The 16,868-nt window shown below is 37.4% G+C and overlaps 1 protein-coding gene across 1 annotated transcript in view; it reads left to right on the top strand.

The window, feature by feature from the left end:
- The window catches only part of GSTCD (glutathione S-transferase C-terminal domain containing), a 61,326-nt gene extending 50,360 nt beyond the window's left edge, over positions 1-10,966 (top strand). Inside the window, 4 exon segments of the mRNA XM_032685210.1 lie at positions 897-1,030; positions 2,807-2,837; positions 6,770-6,839; positions 10,286-10,966. Coding sequence (XP_032541101.1) covers positions 897-1,030; positions 2,807-2,837; positions 6,770-6,839; positions 10,286-10,422 — 372 coding nt within the window. The 3' untranslated portion in view covers positions 10,423-10,966.
- The last annotated feature ends 5,902 nt before the right edge of the window (positions 10,967-16,868 follow it).

The following is a 16,868-nucleotide window of genomic DNA, read 5'->3' as shown; positions in this document are numbered from 1 at the left end:
GTTTTATCTTCCAATTGCTCTACCTTGAAAAACAACTTTGAATCCTGAAATCTGAGCTGTGCAGCTTTAAAGCTTTTCCCTTTAAAGCTTTACAGTGAACCAAAAGCAAAGAAAACAATGTAGTTTTATAAATCCACACTGCTGCATAAAATTACAAATGTCTCAAAAATGTCCTTAGTTCAATGAAAACACAGAGCAATATCTATGCACCAGGCCTACTCTTTGGGGTACAGAGTACATGGGAGGAGGCAGAGTAAGTAATGTCTTCATTTCACCTGGCCTGTTTGTCATCACAGAGATGAGAGAGCTGCTTGCCTTTCCTTGCACTTTATTGAGTACTGCAGTAACTTGCCTTGCAGTAACTTGCCTTTTTGTAGGAGAGTATGAAGAATTTGGGTGCAACCTGTGCATTGCCCAAACACATGTCAGGGTTCACAGGTAGTTGTGATGAAATGTTATTCTAGTTTTAGCTGAAGAGCCCATCACTAAGAAGAAGAAAGAAAACATTAAGGAGAAGAAAAAAAAAAGGAGGGCAAGTTGTGTTTGATGCTTCGCCCCACCTCCATTGTTAAATTTTCTCCTTTGAATGTGACCTTCAGGTATATGTGTTACTTCTCTTACTGCTAAGTTGAAATCCAGTTTTGAAATAGTTCTTTGTGTTTCTAAGTCCTTTTTGCTTGACAAAAACCTTTGCCTAATTACCACAAATAGTTTCTCTGTAACTATTTTTCTGGAACTTTGTTTTTAATTTATTTGATATCACAATGTTGTGCACTTCCATCTGAGTACTTTTGGTGAGTGACGCTTCTTCGGTGTTGATGCTCAACAGGATTGTATTTAAAATGTTGCTGTAAGGAATTTTCTTGTTTCCTTGGTTTTTGTTTTTACTGCTGTAGGTGGCTCTGCACGCCTGTGGTGTGGCCACAGACATGGTGATTGAGCACTGCATCCGGGCACGGGCAGCCTTTGTCATCTCCCCGTGCTGTTATGGCTTCATTCAAAACACAGTCAAGTTCAAATATCCACGAAGGTAAACGAAAGCTAACAAGATAAACCTTAAAATATCAACTTAAGTAATGGGATAAAATACTAAGAGAGTATAGAATTAATCAGTTGAGGATCATTGTGAGTTTCTGGGCTAAGCTGATTCACACTTAGAATGAAACTGTTTTCTCCTTTGTCTGTGCCAACCCATCACGAAAGGGAGGCAGATTGGTAATTGCTGGATTATTTTTTTCTGGATTTATCTTTCATAGTTCAGGAGACTTTGTGCAAGGAGCATAGTAGATACAGTATGTAATATGCAGACCTTTTTCCTTTAAATCACAAAGTTAATAGAAAACTCACAAAAATTACTGTAAGAAGGGGAATTGACATTTTAATGTTGCAGAAAGATGTAAGCAATCAGCTTAAGAAGTGAATCTGCTTTATACCACAGTTTACTGCTTGTGAAACTTCTCTGATTTATTCCCAAGTAGACAAGCTCTCCTATATTTCAGTTCATATTTTTAGTACTTTTTCAATGGACTGTGTACATATTTTGTCTTCAAATCCGCCATGTGGGAGATACTAATGTATCTTATGCTTAAGAATTTTAATGCCTTTGCTATAAGTAAAATGTAAAAGATAAGCATAAAGTGGCAGAAGATAAGAGGATACAGCCTTCTGAATCAGAACTAGGTGGCAGAAGAGGGTTGTGTTTTGGTTGGCTTTTTTTTTTTTTTCATAAAGCTGAGCTTTGCATTTTTGATGTCCAAGATTTAATTCTGCTAGGAATTGACAGAAGTATATATTTGCTAAAATAACAAACTGAAACATGCAGTCTGACAAGAAATCAATAAATCTAAAAAATCTTATGCATCTATGTTAAATATTTGTCATATTTTCATATTCTTCTGTAATACCCAAGTGTGCTAGCACAGAAATGTAGAGAGTAAATATTTAGAATTTGTCAGTTTGATAAGCTTTGGATTTAACCGTGTTTTCTTAGTTCATCTGATTCTTCCATCTCTTTGTGTGTGTCCATTTTTGTTTTCTCTTCAAACACAATAAAACAAATAAGTTTTCCTAAGGAAGCGGCTATAAAATTTTAAGTCTTCTAAAACTAGCAGGCATATAGTTTTCTCAGTTGACTTGTTTTAAAATTGACTATATAATGTTGGACCTTTGACCAGTTACGTTTTTGGACCACTAAGACTAAAAATGCTCCCTATGTTAGAAAAGTTTTGTTGCTATAGATGCTGCAAGAATATAAATTAGGGTTTTGTGTTTGATAAAATTCTGAATCTAACGTCACAAGCCTCTGTAGAAAATTATTAACCCTATTTCGAGCTGCATTTTAGGGTTTGCTTTTTCTTTTTTTCCTTATGTTATATGATCATAAAACATGATAGTCTACCCATATCCCCGTAGTGTCTGTGTTCTGTAGTCCATTCCTTTGTAGAGGCTCCTTACTTTTGTGATACAAACAAAATATATGCTTGTCTAGAGTATTATTAAATATATATAAAGTATTTATATGACAATGAGGAAAGAACAGTAAATCTGTGTTAGTATTTATAATGATTTAGAGAGAGAATATTTTTATGATTAACATAATAGGGAAAAAAAGACACCATCAGGTACACTTTTCCTTTTCTAGTGAATGGGAGCTGCAATGGGGTTTGGTATTTTTGAAAGCCTTTCTGTAGCATACAGATACTGCTACTTTGTTTAAAATGTGTTCAAGTATTAAATAATTGCTCCTACTTTCCACCTTTGCTGGTTTTAGATGTTAATTAAATTGGTCTATTTATTTTTTTTTCAGTCATCAGTTCAAAGAAATTTTGTCCTACAAGGTATGTAAAATGGCAGGGTGGGAAGGTTTATGGGCAGTTTCCTGTGTTTCACTGGGTCATCTTGTCGAATGAAATATAGGTGGTTATCTTTTAATTGCAAGGAGTGGCATGTGTTATGTGCAATGTTCATTAATAGTGCAGATGTCATTGTGTTTTCTCTCCACCATCCATGTTTTAAGGCTTTTTTTCTTCAATAAAATTAAATAGTTTCTCTACAAAAACCCCCTTATTTTATCATAATGTATAAGTGAGCCATTCCTAAAGTACTTCAGCATGTATCCATTAAGAATTACAAGGTGCCAATTTATTTAAGCCTTAAATAGAGCTGTTATTTTCTAAAAATCATTAGATTTTTCCCTCTAATTTATGTCTAAAAGATTAGACATACCAAGCAGGAAAAGCTTGTACTGATCAGCGAGAATTTTATGGAGGATTGTTTTAAAAATGTTTTTCAAAGTTATTTTGAAAGTATTCAAGTGCATTTTGACCCTGCAAAGGAAGGGTCTGTGGAGATAGTCGGAGAGAAATGTGGGAGAAAGAATCAATGAAGCACACAGATCTGACAGAGTGAAGATAACAGGGGAGTGAAAAAGGACAAGAGCAGAGAGGTGGACAGCAGAAAACTGGTACTGATCTTTAAACTTTGTCATGAGCGTTTAGATGCACTTAATGTGGCATGGAAAGAAAATGTTTCCTTTTGAGAGAAGCAAGGTTATAGAGAAACTTTACTAAATGTACATGTCAAACCTAGACAGAGGTCTTGGTGTTTACAATGTAGAAATGAATTTTGGAGATGCAGAATAATTCTTTATAACAGAAATATGAAAGCAAAGGAAGGTATTTGTAATATCCAAATTTTTTTTGGGACAGTGAGCAGTGCAAAGATGCTGTATGTGGCAGGAAAATGGAGATTATCCTTTTTAATCCTCAAATGGGGGGGAGTTTTAAAAGTAAGAAAATTTCCAGCTATCTTCTAGGGGAAATTCACTTATCTGCTAATACACTAATCTTACATTCATGACAGTCTGGTTTATGTACACTTTGCTAATTTACATGGAAATAAATGCCCACGGGTTGAGATGACAAAAGCCACACAATGGATTTAGACCTGTCATTGTTTCCCCTTGTTTAAATTTATGTGTTTCTAACACATAATCACAAAGAACTTTGGTTTCAGTTCAGAAGAAATTCATTTACTAACATTATTAAAATAAACTAGTTAACAGTACAGAGGGAGATGGTGACAGTATAAAGTCAGGGATGCCTAGTTTAGAACAGTGTGTATAACTTCATTACAACTCAGTGAATTTTTTTCTTAATTTGTTAATCCATGGAGATTTAAATCACAGGGTTTGTCAACACTGTAGATTCCAGCATTTTATTATTTGTGTTGCAGAGGGCACAGGAGTCAAAGACAAGGCTAGAAAATATTGCTGCTCTTAATAACATAAGAGTCTATACAAATGGTCTAGGCTGGTTGGTGCCTCCAATAATCCTAGTTATAAATAACTTTTGTTATGCAGCTAGCTGTATGCATTTTTATATTTCATATTAATAAATTGTTACAGGTTATTGGCTAGCAGCCAAAGTTGCCATGTGTTAGCCAGACATTGTTTGTGTCACCCCCTCCAGTTCCCATTTTAAATTAATTTCTCTTATCTTTTATTTTCGTGAGATCTAAAAAGACATCCAGCAGTCTGGCATTTCCAAAACTTTTTTGATGAGAACATTATGTTGTAATTCATTATTTTATAGTTGCAAAGAATAAGGTATCTGTAGATTTCTACCATGATATATTTTGAAACTGTTTCTCAAGACACAAGGAGAATTAGAAAATAGAACTGTATAACTTTGCATATACTTTTTGCTTTGGAAATTTAATAGGAATTGAAGGTAAGGGTGTTCTAGTAAGCAAGTTAACTGTTTATGCACACACAAAGTTTGGGCAGTTTATAACCTTCATTATTTTAGAAATGCTTTTCTTCTTATTTCTGAAAATTTAATGTATGTCATGGGTAAACAATGTAGTCATAACATGCTCTAATTTATCTCTTTGGATCACCTCTCTAAGAAGCCAAGGCATTGGAGTCAGTCCAGATTTTCAGGTTAAGTGATAAGGCTCACCTTGGCTCTGGTCTGGTCCAAAGAGCTGGAACATTGATGTTGCAAAGAGCCAAGTTGTATTGGGTGCCTGAAGGCTGGTGAGGAGTTGTGTGCTAAGACGGATCTTTTCCCTCTCCTGTAAATCCCTGTTTTTCTCCCCAGGCTGCCTATCACTGCTGCTTCTGTCCTAGTAGTGGCCATGGCTCTTTTTGTCCTTTGTTCTCCAGTACTCATGTCTGGGTTAACATTTTCAACTCTTTTGTGCTACAAAAATAGCCACATTTGAATGGAACTGGGTGGGTGGAGTGCGTGTAAGTCCTAAATGTATTATAACACGTTCTCATTTTGCTTCTATATCTTTTCTGAAGCTGTGAGCTGGAAACCTTCATGCCAATGAGCTGTACTAGGGAACAAATATCCTTGCCTCAAGATAGTGTAAATTTGTTTAAATGAGTAATATTTGAGTATCAAATGGTGATAATATTTTATTTTATAATATATAAGAAAATTTTTTGCAGTCAGGTGTCTATTAAATTTATGAGTTGGATGGAGTGTACTGTGGGGTAGTTACCATCTTGATTTAATATGAAGCTTTTTAGTGGAATAGAAACTGCTGGATGTTTATGTCCCTCTGATAAAAAGGTGGAGTAAGTATTCTTATTTCAGAATACTGAAAGAACCTGAAGTGTCCTTAGGTGAAGTTGCTCTCTCCATCTGGTACAAGAACCAACTCTTTAATGTCATAATTTTATATCAGGCAAGAATTAAAAAAAAATGTTTTTGATGCAAGACACATGCCTTTTTTTCAGAACTATAGCTCTGGAAGTTTTGCTTTGGAGAGCACTTTTTGTTGTTGTCCATTTCTGTTTTCTCCTTGTGACATTGTAGGAGACTTGGGAACGCTGTACAATTCTAAGATGGTTCTGATTTACACTGTCCTGTACTTAATATTGCAGCTGTCCTAAAGAGCACAGTGGTCATCAGAGCATTCATTTCATTGCTACACCTGCAAGGCTTTTTCTTTCACCATCTGGCTGACTTGCATTCCTTGGCTTCGCTGGTCTTTGAGCAATCATAATGCTGACATAGGTGGTGGGATTTGAAGGCAAATGAGGATATAGGGTTCTGCCTGCTTGTGTAGTGATCTAAACAGGGAATGAAATGCATCTTCCACTGCACCATCCTCCTGGGTGACAGGATAGGAAGAAATCAACTGCAGCTGTTGTAGAAGCCTTTGCAAAAACTTCTAGTGGAACAGGGATAGGTTGAAATTGCATTATGATAATTTTGATGGAGGAGACTTTCCTATTCACAGCCAGGTATTTTTTGCTTTCAGGATCTTTTGAGTTGATCCGGACTGGATTTGGCAGGGCAGAGGAAGTTTGACCATGAGGCTGTTCTTCTGGGATTCAAAATCACTGCTTGGAGAAGTGTGCAGTAGTTCAAATCACCTGTTTAAGAATTTTATCTTGGCTGCTTATTGATGCAGAGGTGCAGCCCTATGATGACTGTGCTAAAAGAAGACTGTGTTGCTTATCAGTTATTGAAGGCAAAATTAGTCTGCAGTATGTCTTTGAAGAATGCTCTCTTGTATACACTGCATCCAATTCAAGTGCTGAAAAGAATTAGAAAGTTTAGCAAGGAACTGATGAGTAGAAATGAGATAGTGATTTCAAAATCTTGATTTACACACATATTTGCAGAATAAAAATTGGGATTTGCACACAGATAAATTTTCTAGAAATACAGTCTTCAGTGTAATAGCACTTTTAATACTTTTAAACATTTAATTAGATTTTTCTTGCTTTATCTTCTTTTTTTTTTTTTAGGAGCACATGATTCTTTGCAGATTTGCAGATCAGACAGCTGTTCAGCTTCCACCTGAACGCAGGCTAATTGGTATGAATTTCTGCAGCTTCTGTGTAAACCATCTCAGTAATGATTTCTCTTGATATATAAAGGAAGAAGTAGACCTTTATGAATGGGGCATTAAGTTGCTGTCTTCACATAAAAATTGAAAAATTTTAGTTTTGTCACATTTCACTCTTACTCTTCCATTCTATGGTATAGAAACACTTCCCCTATGTCAAAATCGCCAATACAAGATAGAGAGTTTGCATTTTACTGATATTTTATTTTATTTTATTTTATTTTAATTGCTTGACCTTTTTTTTCCCCCTACCATTTTATGAAAAGCATGAGATCTTAGTAAAGTTCACTGATGTCCTGCTACTGCCAGTTCATCTTCCATTAAAACCACAGACTATTCGTAGTAGTGACTTTCAGTGTGCCCCCTTTGTCCTGCTCCTAGTCACTGGGGATAACTCTCTTAGGAGGGTAGACATCTAATGCCAGCTGCAAACAATAAGGGTAAATTGCAGAGGTTGGGCTGGCTTTGGTCAGAAGGACAGCAAAATACAAATTACTTCAAATATGTGGCGTAAGCTTTGACTTACAAAAGCGTGGTCCTTGTTCTGATGGAAGCTGTAAATGAGCTTCCAGGTCAGAAAAGACAGATGAGGCTTGGAACTCTAAGAACATAACTCTGCATTATTGGCTTAGAAGAAGTACTTACGAACTACATTGAAGCAGTAGTAGCAAATAATCATAATGTTTTTTAAAAGCTTAATTTGAAGCATTCAAGAGATTTCTTATGCTCACTGCACAAAAAGAAAGTTATACAGATTCTGTATACAAGCTGATGAGAAATTTTACAGCTTCTTTTGTTATCATCACAGTATTTGAAAAAAAGAAATTAAAAAGGGCAGTGTTCAGTTACCAGTGTAGCACCCCACGCTGTGGACTGAAAATTGAAATAGGACCCAAATTTTTTTTTTTTAATTTTTTGAAAGATTGTAATTTTTATCTGTTGACTGTGTCTGAAACTGCAGGGTTTTTTTTCACAAATGTAACTTTCATGTGTTTTGTTCTGACAAAAAACCATAAATATAAATTTTATTCTCCTCTTCCCCTACATCATTGCTTTTTCTGTTTTCAAGAATTACTTTTTCTTTAAGTTCCCTGTAATTCTAGTCTGTTTCATTGAAGATGGTTCCCATTTCCCTGTTCTGTTTCAGCTTTGAAACTGATTTTGTGGGAATCTTGTTTAGCAGTATTTTTAAGTTTTCCTTGCAAACAATTGCATGAGATCAGTGTTACAGTCATGGTGAGAATGTTTTTGGTGAATGCATGAGCAGGTATTGAGAAAACTGTGTATTTCAATTAATGAGAGTATTCCTGAACAGGTGGAGGCTTTTTCTTCTCTTGTAAATGGTGGCAAAAATCACTTATTCTGCTACTTTTTTAATATTTTAGGATTATATTGTAAACTACATTTTATAAATTACCACTGAATTTATGTAGCTTCAGATAAGTGACAAATCATTTGCTTTCATTACCTGTAAGTTAAAATACAGCATTTGTCTGTGACTGTCATTGCTGAAACAACACATTTGTCGAAGGAGTTATCACCGATTTCTATAGTATCTGTGTAGGTAAAAATATGCAGTTGACCCCAGTTCTGCTGCACACAGCAGTTCCCTTTTAAATGAACGAAGTTCTGTGTAATCATTTTCACTGGACATGTGGTTTTTACACACTATATACAGGAGTGCAGACTGAATGGTTAAATGGCTTTGTGGACATTGCTACAGCCCACCTGCTCACACAGAACTGCTCCATGCATTTCACACAGTCTTACTGAGAGCACCCAGGGAACCAGGCCCCAGTTGTGACAATCCCAGCTGCCCTTTAGTGTGTACACATGGAATAATAAGGATGTTGCTGTCAGTGGCAGGAATGTGTACATGCCATTTTGTTCAACCAGCCACAGAAGGGGATTTTCTATGAAGCCACAAATGTGGGAAGAATAGTGCCACAAACAGTAATTTGCAGAGTTGTGTCCTGGGTTTATAAACTGCTAATTTCTCCCTGCAACGTATAGATCCATACAGAACTGAGTTGCAAAGTTCTTTTTCAGGCCCTCCCTTAATATTTTGTCTCTAAATTGTCTCCTACCCAATTACTACCCCTCTCAAATTCCAAACCACCAACAGAACAGAGTCCAAATGTCATAATGTTGGTGAATTCAAAGTGGTGAAATTATTTTGTAACTCAGGAATTCAGCTGAGAAGGAGAAGATAGTTCTGGCCGTCAGCTCACTGTAGAAGGACAGAATAGATTGGATTGAGTACTGTATTAAAGTGTGATGTGCACCAGCTGTTCTGAAATACAAGGATTCTGAGGAGCATTTGTGCCACCCACCAAAACTTCTGCAGGCACCTAACCAAGGTGCGTAACAGGGCCTATAATGGTGCAGGTGCAAAAGCTCTGTGTACGTTCAGGGAAGAGGTAAGCAGTTCCAGAGGAGCTCCAGAGGAATATGCCAGACTCATATCCTGATGGTAAACATGATGTGCTCCTGTTTCTTCCCTTGGTCGCAGACCCCAAATATATTTAACTATACAATTTTGTCAGGAGCAGGAAAAGAGGCAGGATCATTGGCTTTGAGACCAACGGAGGATTGTGCCCTGTTCAGGACTTGAGACTGTATGACTATTAGTCATAAAACGTTTCAGGGAAGTGTTAAATCTTTCTTGCAATAGCATTTCAAACTGCTGAAATACAATCTGACAAGTCAATTCAGTATTTCAGAACATAATAATCAATTATAATGAGTAAATAAGTAAAGACAAATGGTCCCATCATCTTGGCATGGCTGTATCGTAATACAAATGTCTAAGCTGAAAAACTCCATTTATCCTTCCTATTTTTCTGCGGATAAATCTGAGATAAACTTAATTTGCATTACCAATGTAGTATTCTTGTTTACAAGTAGTTACATTAATATGTCTCAAATCAATTAGACTGGATAACTTTTTTGTATTGTAGTCTTTTGTTGAAGTTCAATAATCAGAGATTTTCAGATTTTAGATAAAAGTACAGGAGGAAAACAGTTATGGTCATAAAGGGAGTAGAAGTTTGGAAATTCAGAGAGCTAAGGGGTAAACAAAGCATTTTTCTTCCTCCTGTGGCTTTTACATTAAAGTATGGATTTTTCTGTACATTTTAAGAAAGGCACGACTGTTTTTAAGCTTTTTCCATAGATAAAGAGTTAATAATCTTCTCAAGATCTTTGCTAAATGAGGGTTACAAGTCACAGATGTGATTTGGAACTATTAAAGAGTGTCTATTTGAAGTAAAACAGATTAAGATGGTTTTTAAAGTAGATGTGGATTTTTAGATGGCTTACTGATGTGTTTTCCTAACATTAAATATTGAAGTGCACGTTTCTGATAACGTTTCTACATTCTGAGTTTCCATGCTCTCCCTTGCTCTCCTTTTAGGAAAACAGTGTATGGGGCTTGTGGATCTGGATCGGGCATGGGCTGCAGAAGAACAGAACTACTCTGTCCAAGTTATATCTATGGAGCCAGAGAGTTGTTCTCCAAAGAACAATATGTTTGTGGGCACCCCTACTTAGAGTGTGAAACTTGCATTCGATTCGAAATAGAACATAAATCTTCAGTGCATAATGACATCCAGCAGATAGAAGCAGAGCTGGGAACCAGACATCACGCATCTTGAATGCATTGCGCTCGGAAAAGGAAGCAGCCCAAAAAGTCTTAAAAAGCAAACTGCATGCAGAGCATCACAAATCAACTTGCGATGTGTCATTAAGCAACTTTTGGTTCTCTTCTGAGAAGTTTCTGGATCTAATGACTGTGCATGGAATTATATCCATCTGTAAAGATTTAGAAAAAAGTTGGTCTCATTGAAGGGAAGGTGGTTTCCTTTTCAGTAAAGCTGTTTCTTGGCTGCTTGAAAATTGCGTTCATGGTCAAAAACTGCGTTTGGATTTATAAGCAGAGCAGTTATCAGCCAGAAGTGCTGATCACTAGAGGAACAGAAAAGATCAGATTTACGGTGTTAGTGAAGAAGGATGTGGAACAGGTGGTGGCTTGACTTTGCTAAAGAATTCCATACTACTGTAGGAAGATTATTTTTAATAAAAGTTCATCAGATTACTTTGGGCCTCATTCTGTTTATTAAAAATGTATTCAAACTTGCTAGTCATTTTTTAACAAGATTTAAGTATTACACAAGAATTCTGTTAGCAGGTATTTGAAATTGTGTTTGAAGAAATCAAGCCCCTAGTTATCCATTGACCAGAGAGTGGGAGCTAGTGATGATGTCAGCAAATGCATACTTCATTATCACCTTTGCTAATTGAAGTGTATTGTTTCCTATTTGTAAGAAACTCTGCTGTCAGAAGAAATTTTTAAGAATAGTTCCTGTGTCTATATACTCTATCTTCATTGATTTTGTATTCAGTTTAAAATTTGGTCCAAGTTGCGATTGTGGAACAATTTGAAAAGATCAGTCACAGTCATGTTACTCTAAAATGAAAATAAGCCTTCTGTGTTCAGTTTTCTACCCTAATTTAAAATCATCCGTTGACACTAACACAATGGAAAATAGCTCCTAATGAAATTTTTGCTGCATGTTTAAGGGTTTTACATCTTTATGAATTCTGCCATGTTTTAATTTAAATGATTGTAAGGTTGAAAACTGTGAACATAGCTTCAGTGCATGTGGCAAGCTGAATTACAAACAGTAGATATTAGAGAGGAAAAAAGGATCCTGAAATATTTTATTCTTCATAGATACTTAGATATCTAAAAGATCTAAATGCTTGGGGGTTTTTTCATGTGAAAAACTGAAGGATGCTGCCCACTTATTTAGAAGCATAAAAGTGAGCAAGTAGGAGTGAATTCATACCTTTAGCCTGAGTTCTGCAACTTTTTATAGTTACAGGAGTAACTAGAGGTTGGTATGGCAATGGTATAAATGGCAGGTATAAAATACATGGTGATACCAATTATCTCCAGGGTTTTCTTTCATACTTGCCCAAAGAGAACTTGCTTTCTGAGATGGTGGTGTGTCAATCTGAACATGTTAAATTACTTTTCTGGAGTGAGAAAATGTTTCTTCATGGCCTTTTTGTGCTGAAGGAAGAACTCATCAAGATGAGATACCTGTTGGAAACTTTGATGCTGTTTACAGTAAGGATTTTCATACTGCTCTGCTCCAGGCAATGGGTAGCAATATCAATGTTTTAATTATGGTGATGTTGAATATTTGGCATGATCTGATGTTATGCAGTAATAAATGGCTTTCAGTAGAGCAAAGATCTGTGCTGTTACATGCTTCACAGTTTCTACAATACCTATATCAATAGTCTATAATAGTTTTTGGATCTCCCTGAAAAGAAAGAATATGGGATGTGCCACAGGGAGCATGTGTGTTACTGAATAAAGGATAAAAATTTCAATATTTCTTAGAAAGAGAGTTGGAAAAGGAGCCTTATTTGAACAAATAGTCTTAAGAGGTTATTAGGTGCTTTGAATGGTCAAGAAAAATAATTAGTCACACAAGAATCCGAATACCAATCTCTGTTTCATGTGGTGGATTTTTTCCCCCATTTTTTTAAAGTACCTGTTTTCATGTTGATGACAGTTTCCCACAGGTGTTTCTTATTTGTGACTTAAGTAAATTATTTTATATCTGCTGCCCCACATAGAAATAGGCTTCACAGGAGGAAAAGGTTTATAGAAGCAAGGGAGTAAAAGTAGAGCTGCGTTTATATGCATCATGACATCCCATTTTTCTTGGATAAGCCAAACTATAGAAAGTGAGTTTGTGGCATTTTTTTTTTTCCCCCTAGAGATTGGGAATATTTTGATGGCATCTCACAGTATCCGTCATCTTGATGGTTTACAGGATTAGTGAGACTGCATTCCATTTGTAATACTGCTTTGTGACTTTGTTGCTATTGGCATCAATGGGCTCTGGTTTCTTTTCTTCTCAGAACAGAATCCTCCTTATATCTAAGGATGGAGCTATATTAGTATGAATAATAAAGAATGATACTTGAGATGAAATGATGTTTATTGAAAACTGAAGAGGAGCAGATGAAAAAAAAGCATAAAAAAGCAGAAGATAATTGCAACAACTGATAATACCTAATTTACCACAGAGTAAATTGCTACTCTGCCATGTACTTTTCTCTAGAAATGTGAACACAATTTTTAGGTATGTTACTTTGCTCTATGTTTCTGTATACATAAATGGTGAGGAATTAATAGAGCCTAGGCTTCCCCAAACAAGGTGACTAGACAGCGTGGTCCTGGTGAGTGAACAGCTGTTGTTCTTCTAGCTGCTTGCTATGCAAGGAGCTAGTTTGATGTCCAAGGTGCATACCTAAATACTATTTGTGTTTGTTTTGTGTCTGGCCCCACTGGGACCAGCTATAGGATGAACAAAATGTTGTCCTAGCACAGTCATAATTTTCAATCATTTTGACAGTCTTCTTCTATGTTACCCTTGTAGCCTGTAATCCTGGAAAAAGTAAGCTTGTAACAGGAACAGATGACCAAACTGAACTGAGCTCCTCTGTCTGTTAAAATGAGTTGTCTGTGTGTACATGTATCTTTATTTTTGGTTTTTCATTTTTGTCTTTAGTGTGTTAATGATCTGCTTCCTTAGTTCTGTTGCCATATTTAGGCAGGGGTAGTAATAAACAAGGGACATTCCTAGTAGATAAATTACAAGTTGTCAAAATTACTCAATTATCATTCTTAGAAAGACACATACAAAATGATTTATTCATAGAATGGCCATAAATTTTAGACTGATGTTTTCCATTCCTCATTATTGCTTGACTTTTAGCTACCTGGTGGATGCAATGACAATAAGCAGAAATGTTGTTTTAAATAGCTGTATTCCTAGGTGACATGATGTGCCAGGTATTCTCATTGAAAAGAACAATTAAAAAACCTTTTAGGTCAAGTCAATTTGAGCTTTAAGTAACCTGCAATGAAATGGCATACAGCTGATTTTATAATGGGTTTAAATAGATGGTAGTTTGGCTAGACACCAGCTGCGGCTATTTTCTTTAAGATTTTGATTTAGCGTTAGTAATTTACCCTTTCAATGAATATATATATAATTTGAAAAAAGTATTGAGCTAGAAAAGCATTGATTAGCAAAAAGTAACTGAACAGTTGAAGTTGTTTTCAGTCTTAGTGCTCAGTTGTCAGCACAACGAAAAACACATTTTCCTTTAAGCCAGATACTATTTTCAGTGTTTTTGCCTGGGAGCATTTTCCTGTCATAACAAATTCCTGAAATACAGTCTCAGTCTAAGTTCCCGTGATTTTATTACCGTTCTTTTCTAACAAAAGGAAAACTTAGGTACTGTACGTTTACCTCTCTATATGTCTGGTATTACTTACATACCTCTAATAAAATAAAGACAACCTCCAAACTTTCCATGCTCAGACTTGCACTTAAACTACCTGGCTGTCATGGTTTCGGTTCAGTAGCTTATGCTTAGCAAGTTTCAGCTTATTACAATTATCATAAAAAGAAATTAAACTTTCTACATTAATATATTAAGATGCTACACAAAGAATAAAACTGAAACCAAAATAATTTTCTCTTTGCTTATAGCTTTTATTTAATGAGGAATTGAATGAAATATCCTGCTCTGCAGTCTTCTCCTCAAAGTGAATTTAAGAAAATACCTGTATTTTTGAAATAGGTAAGGGTATTGAGGATAGTTTTATAATAAACTATCAGGTCAATTAAAAAAATAAAAGGAGAGGAGTTAACATTATCCCAATATTAGCCTCTAAAAAGCTGATCAGAAGTTGCAACCTCCCTTGGTTTCTGTTTCACTTGCAGTATTTCAGGCCTGAAATGTGTTTTCCTGGACATGAAACCTGCAGAGCAGAACAGGAGTGAGCCTTCCTGAATGTTGGTAAGCTGCTGTCCCTGTCCCCATCACGGGCACGTGTTATGCCGTGCGAACGTGATGCCTTTTCACTTTCATTTTTTCCGCTTGGGAATAATGTTACTCATTTTCACTTAGAAAACACAGACTCCAAGTATTAACACTACCTGAGGGAGCAGCTGGAAGCAGCATCTCTCAAAAGCGAAGGAACACAGCTATAGGACAATAACAATTTTCACCTGACAGGCTGTAGTTACTCAGTGAGACCCATCATCATCCCGTGCCAAGGACCAGGGACTGAGATTTGCTGAAATACCACCCAGACCCCCAGCAAACCACTCCTTCCAGTGCTAAGCCTTCCTACTCCTCAGCTGGCAGCCAAGCCTGGGCAACTGGAGGAGGCCCAAGCATATCCAGGTTTTTGGAGGATGGAAGATGCTGCGAAGCCTCCATCCTTTGCCAAGAGAAGTACTAGGAAGGTATTAAGGAAGGTGCAAAGCAGCCCCAGCAAAAAGAAACCTACCTGGGTTTTAGTTCTGCAGAACAAGCCACTCACTACTGACTACCATCAGGGGAGGTCAGAAATGTTTTTACTTACTCTGAACAGCCTTAATATATATTTCTCTAATAGGTTGAGTTTCCTTAGCCGTGGAAAGGCTACAGTGTTACTCAGGCTGAAGGTGGAGGGAGGTGAATGTCTCCCTCTGCTCTGCCCTCGGAAGGCCCCATCTGGAGTGCTGCATCCAGGCAGGATATGCCTGTTAGAGTGGGGCTGGAGGAGGCCACAGAGATGCTCAGGTGGCTGGAGCAGCTCTCCTCTGCAGCCAGGCTGGGAGAGCCGGGGCTGTCCAGCCTGGAGAAGAGCAGGCTCTGGGAAGGCCTCATTGCAGCCTTCCAGTGTCTAAAGGAGGCAGAGAGTCATAGGAGAAAGGGGAAATGGTTTCAAATAGAAGAGGGGAGATTTGGATCGGATGTTAGGAAGAACTGTGAGGGTGGTGATACACTGGAACAGGCTACCCAGAGAAGCTGTGGATGTCCCGTCCTTGGAAGGCCCCATTCCAGGCCAAGGTGGACAGGGCCCTGAGCATCCTGATCCAGCCGGTGGCATCCCTGCCCATGGTAAGGGGTTGGAACTAGGTGATCTTCAAGGTGCCTTCCAAGGCAAGGCATTCTGGAACTCTATGAAGGTGCAAAGTGCACTCCTGCTACCTGGGCATGAAATGTTACCAAGCCATGGGGAGTCCTACTCCGAGGGCTCTGGTGACTGGGAGTTTGTTAACTTGAAGCACAGACCTTGCTTTGATGCTCCAGTTAGCATGACCCTCCATGTCACTTCTTGGTGGTGTACATTGAGGGGGAAATCCTTGCCAAGATGACACTGGCAGATCTTATAGTTCCTTATAGTTCCAGCAGTGACTGACAATTTGCAGGTACTTCAAGTCCTGTTTGCCTGGTGCCAACAGAGCAACAAACTGTAATTCTTTATTGGGGTAGAGGGTTTCCAAGAGACCAAGAAAGAGTGACCTCCATGTAGTTACCTGTGTTGTCCTTCTTGCTGAAATGATTGGGGAACCTCTCCAGGCTTCACAACCTTTCAAAGACAGTAAACAGCAGCCTCATGATGATGCCAGTCAGCTCTCCAAATACTCTCAGATGGGTCCTGTCTACTCCTATGGATTTATATGAGTTAGAGAACTGCGTCCAAGTCGGGGAAACAGGTTGTGGCTGTAGTAAGATGGGAAGTCTTAAACATGGAAGAAACAGGTAAACAGGTAAGTTTTCTGACCTCTGAAATAAACATGAACAAGTCTAAAATGCAACTGTTAACTTACTTGAGTAAAAAAAAAAAAAAAAAAAAAAAAAAAGAGGAAAACCTCACACAGTGGCTACTCCAATGACCAGATGTTCTAACCTGATATTTTCAAGAGAGCTGGGGTACTTCTGGTGCAGGCATATGGAGAGGAGCAGTGAGGTATAAATGTGGAGAGGGAAGCATGAGTCGAATGGAGGATGGGTATTTGACATACCCTAGCTGTGGAACTCTCTCCCTCTAGCAATTTTGTTTCCCTACCTTGCTATATGTTAGTAGAAAGGTTTTTAATCTGGTATTTCCTGGACTGTGGACCATTTCT

Source organism: Chiroxiphia lanceolata, chromosome 4 (genome assembly GCF_009829145.1).
Source record: "Chiroxiphia lanceolata isolate bChiLan1 chromosome 4, bChiLan1.pri, whole genome shotgun sequence".
NCBI lineage: Eukaryota > Metazoa > Chordata > Aves > Passeriformes > Pipridae > Chiroxiphia > Chiroxiphia lanceolata.
Note: the sequence above shows the minus strand (reverse complement) of the source record. Positions and strands in the feature narration are given on the sequence as shown.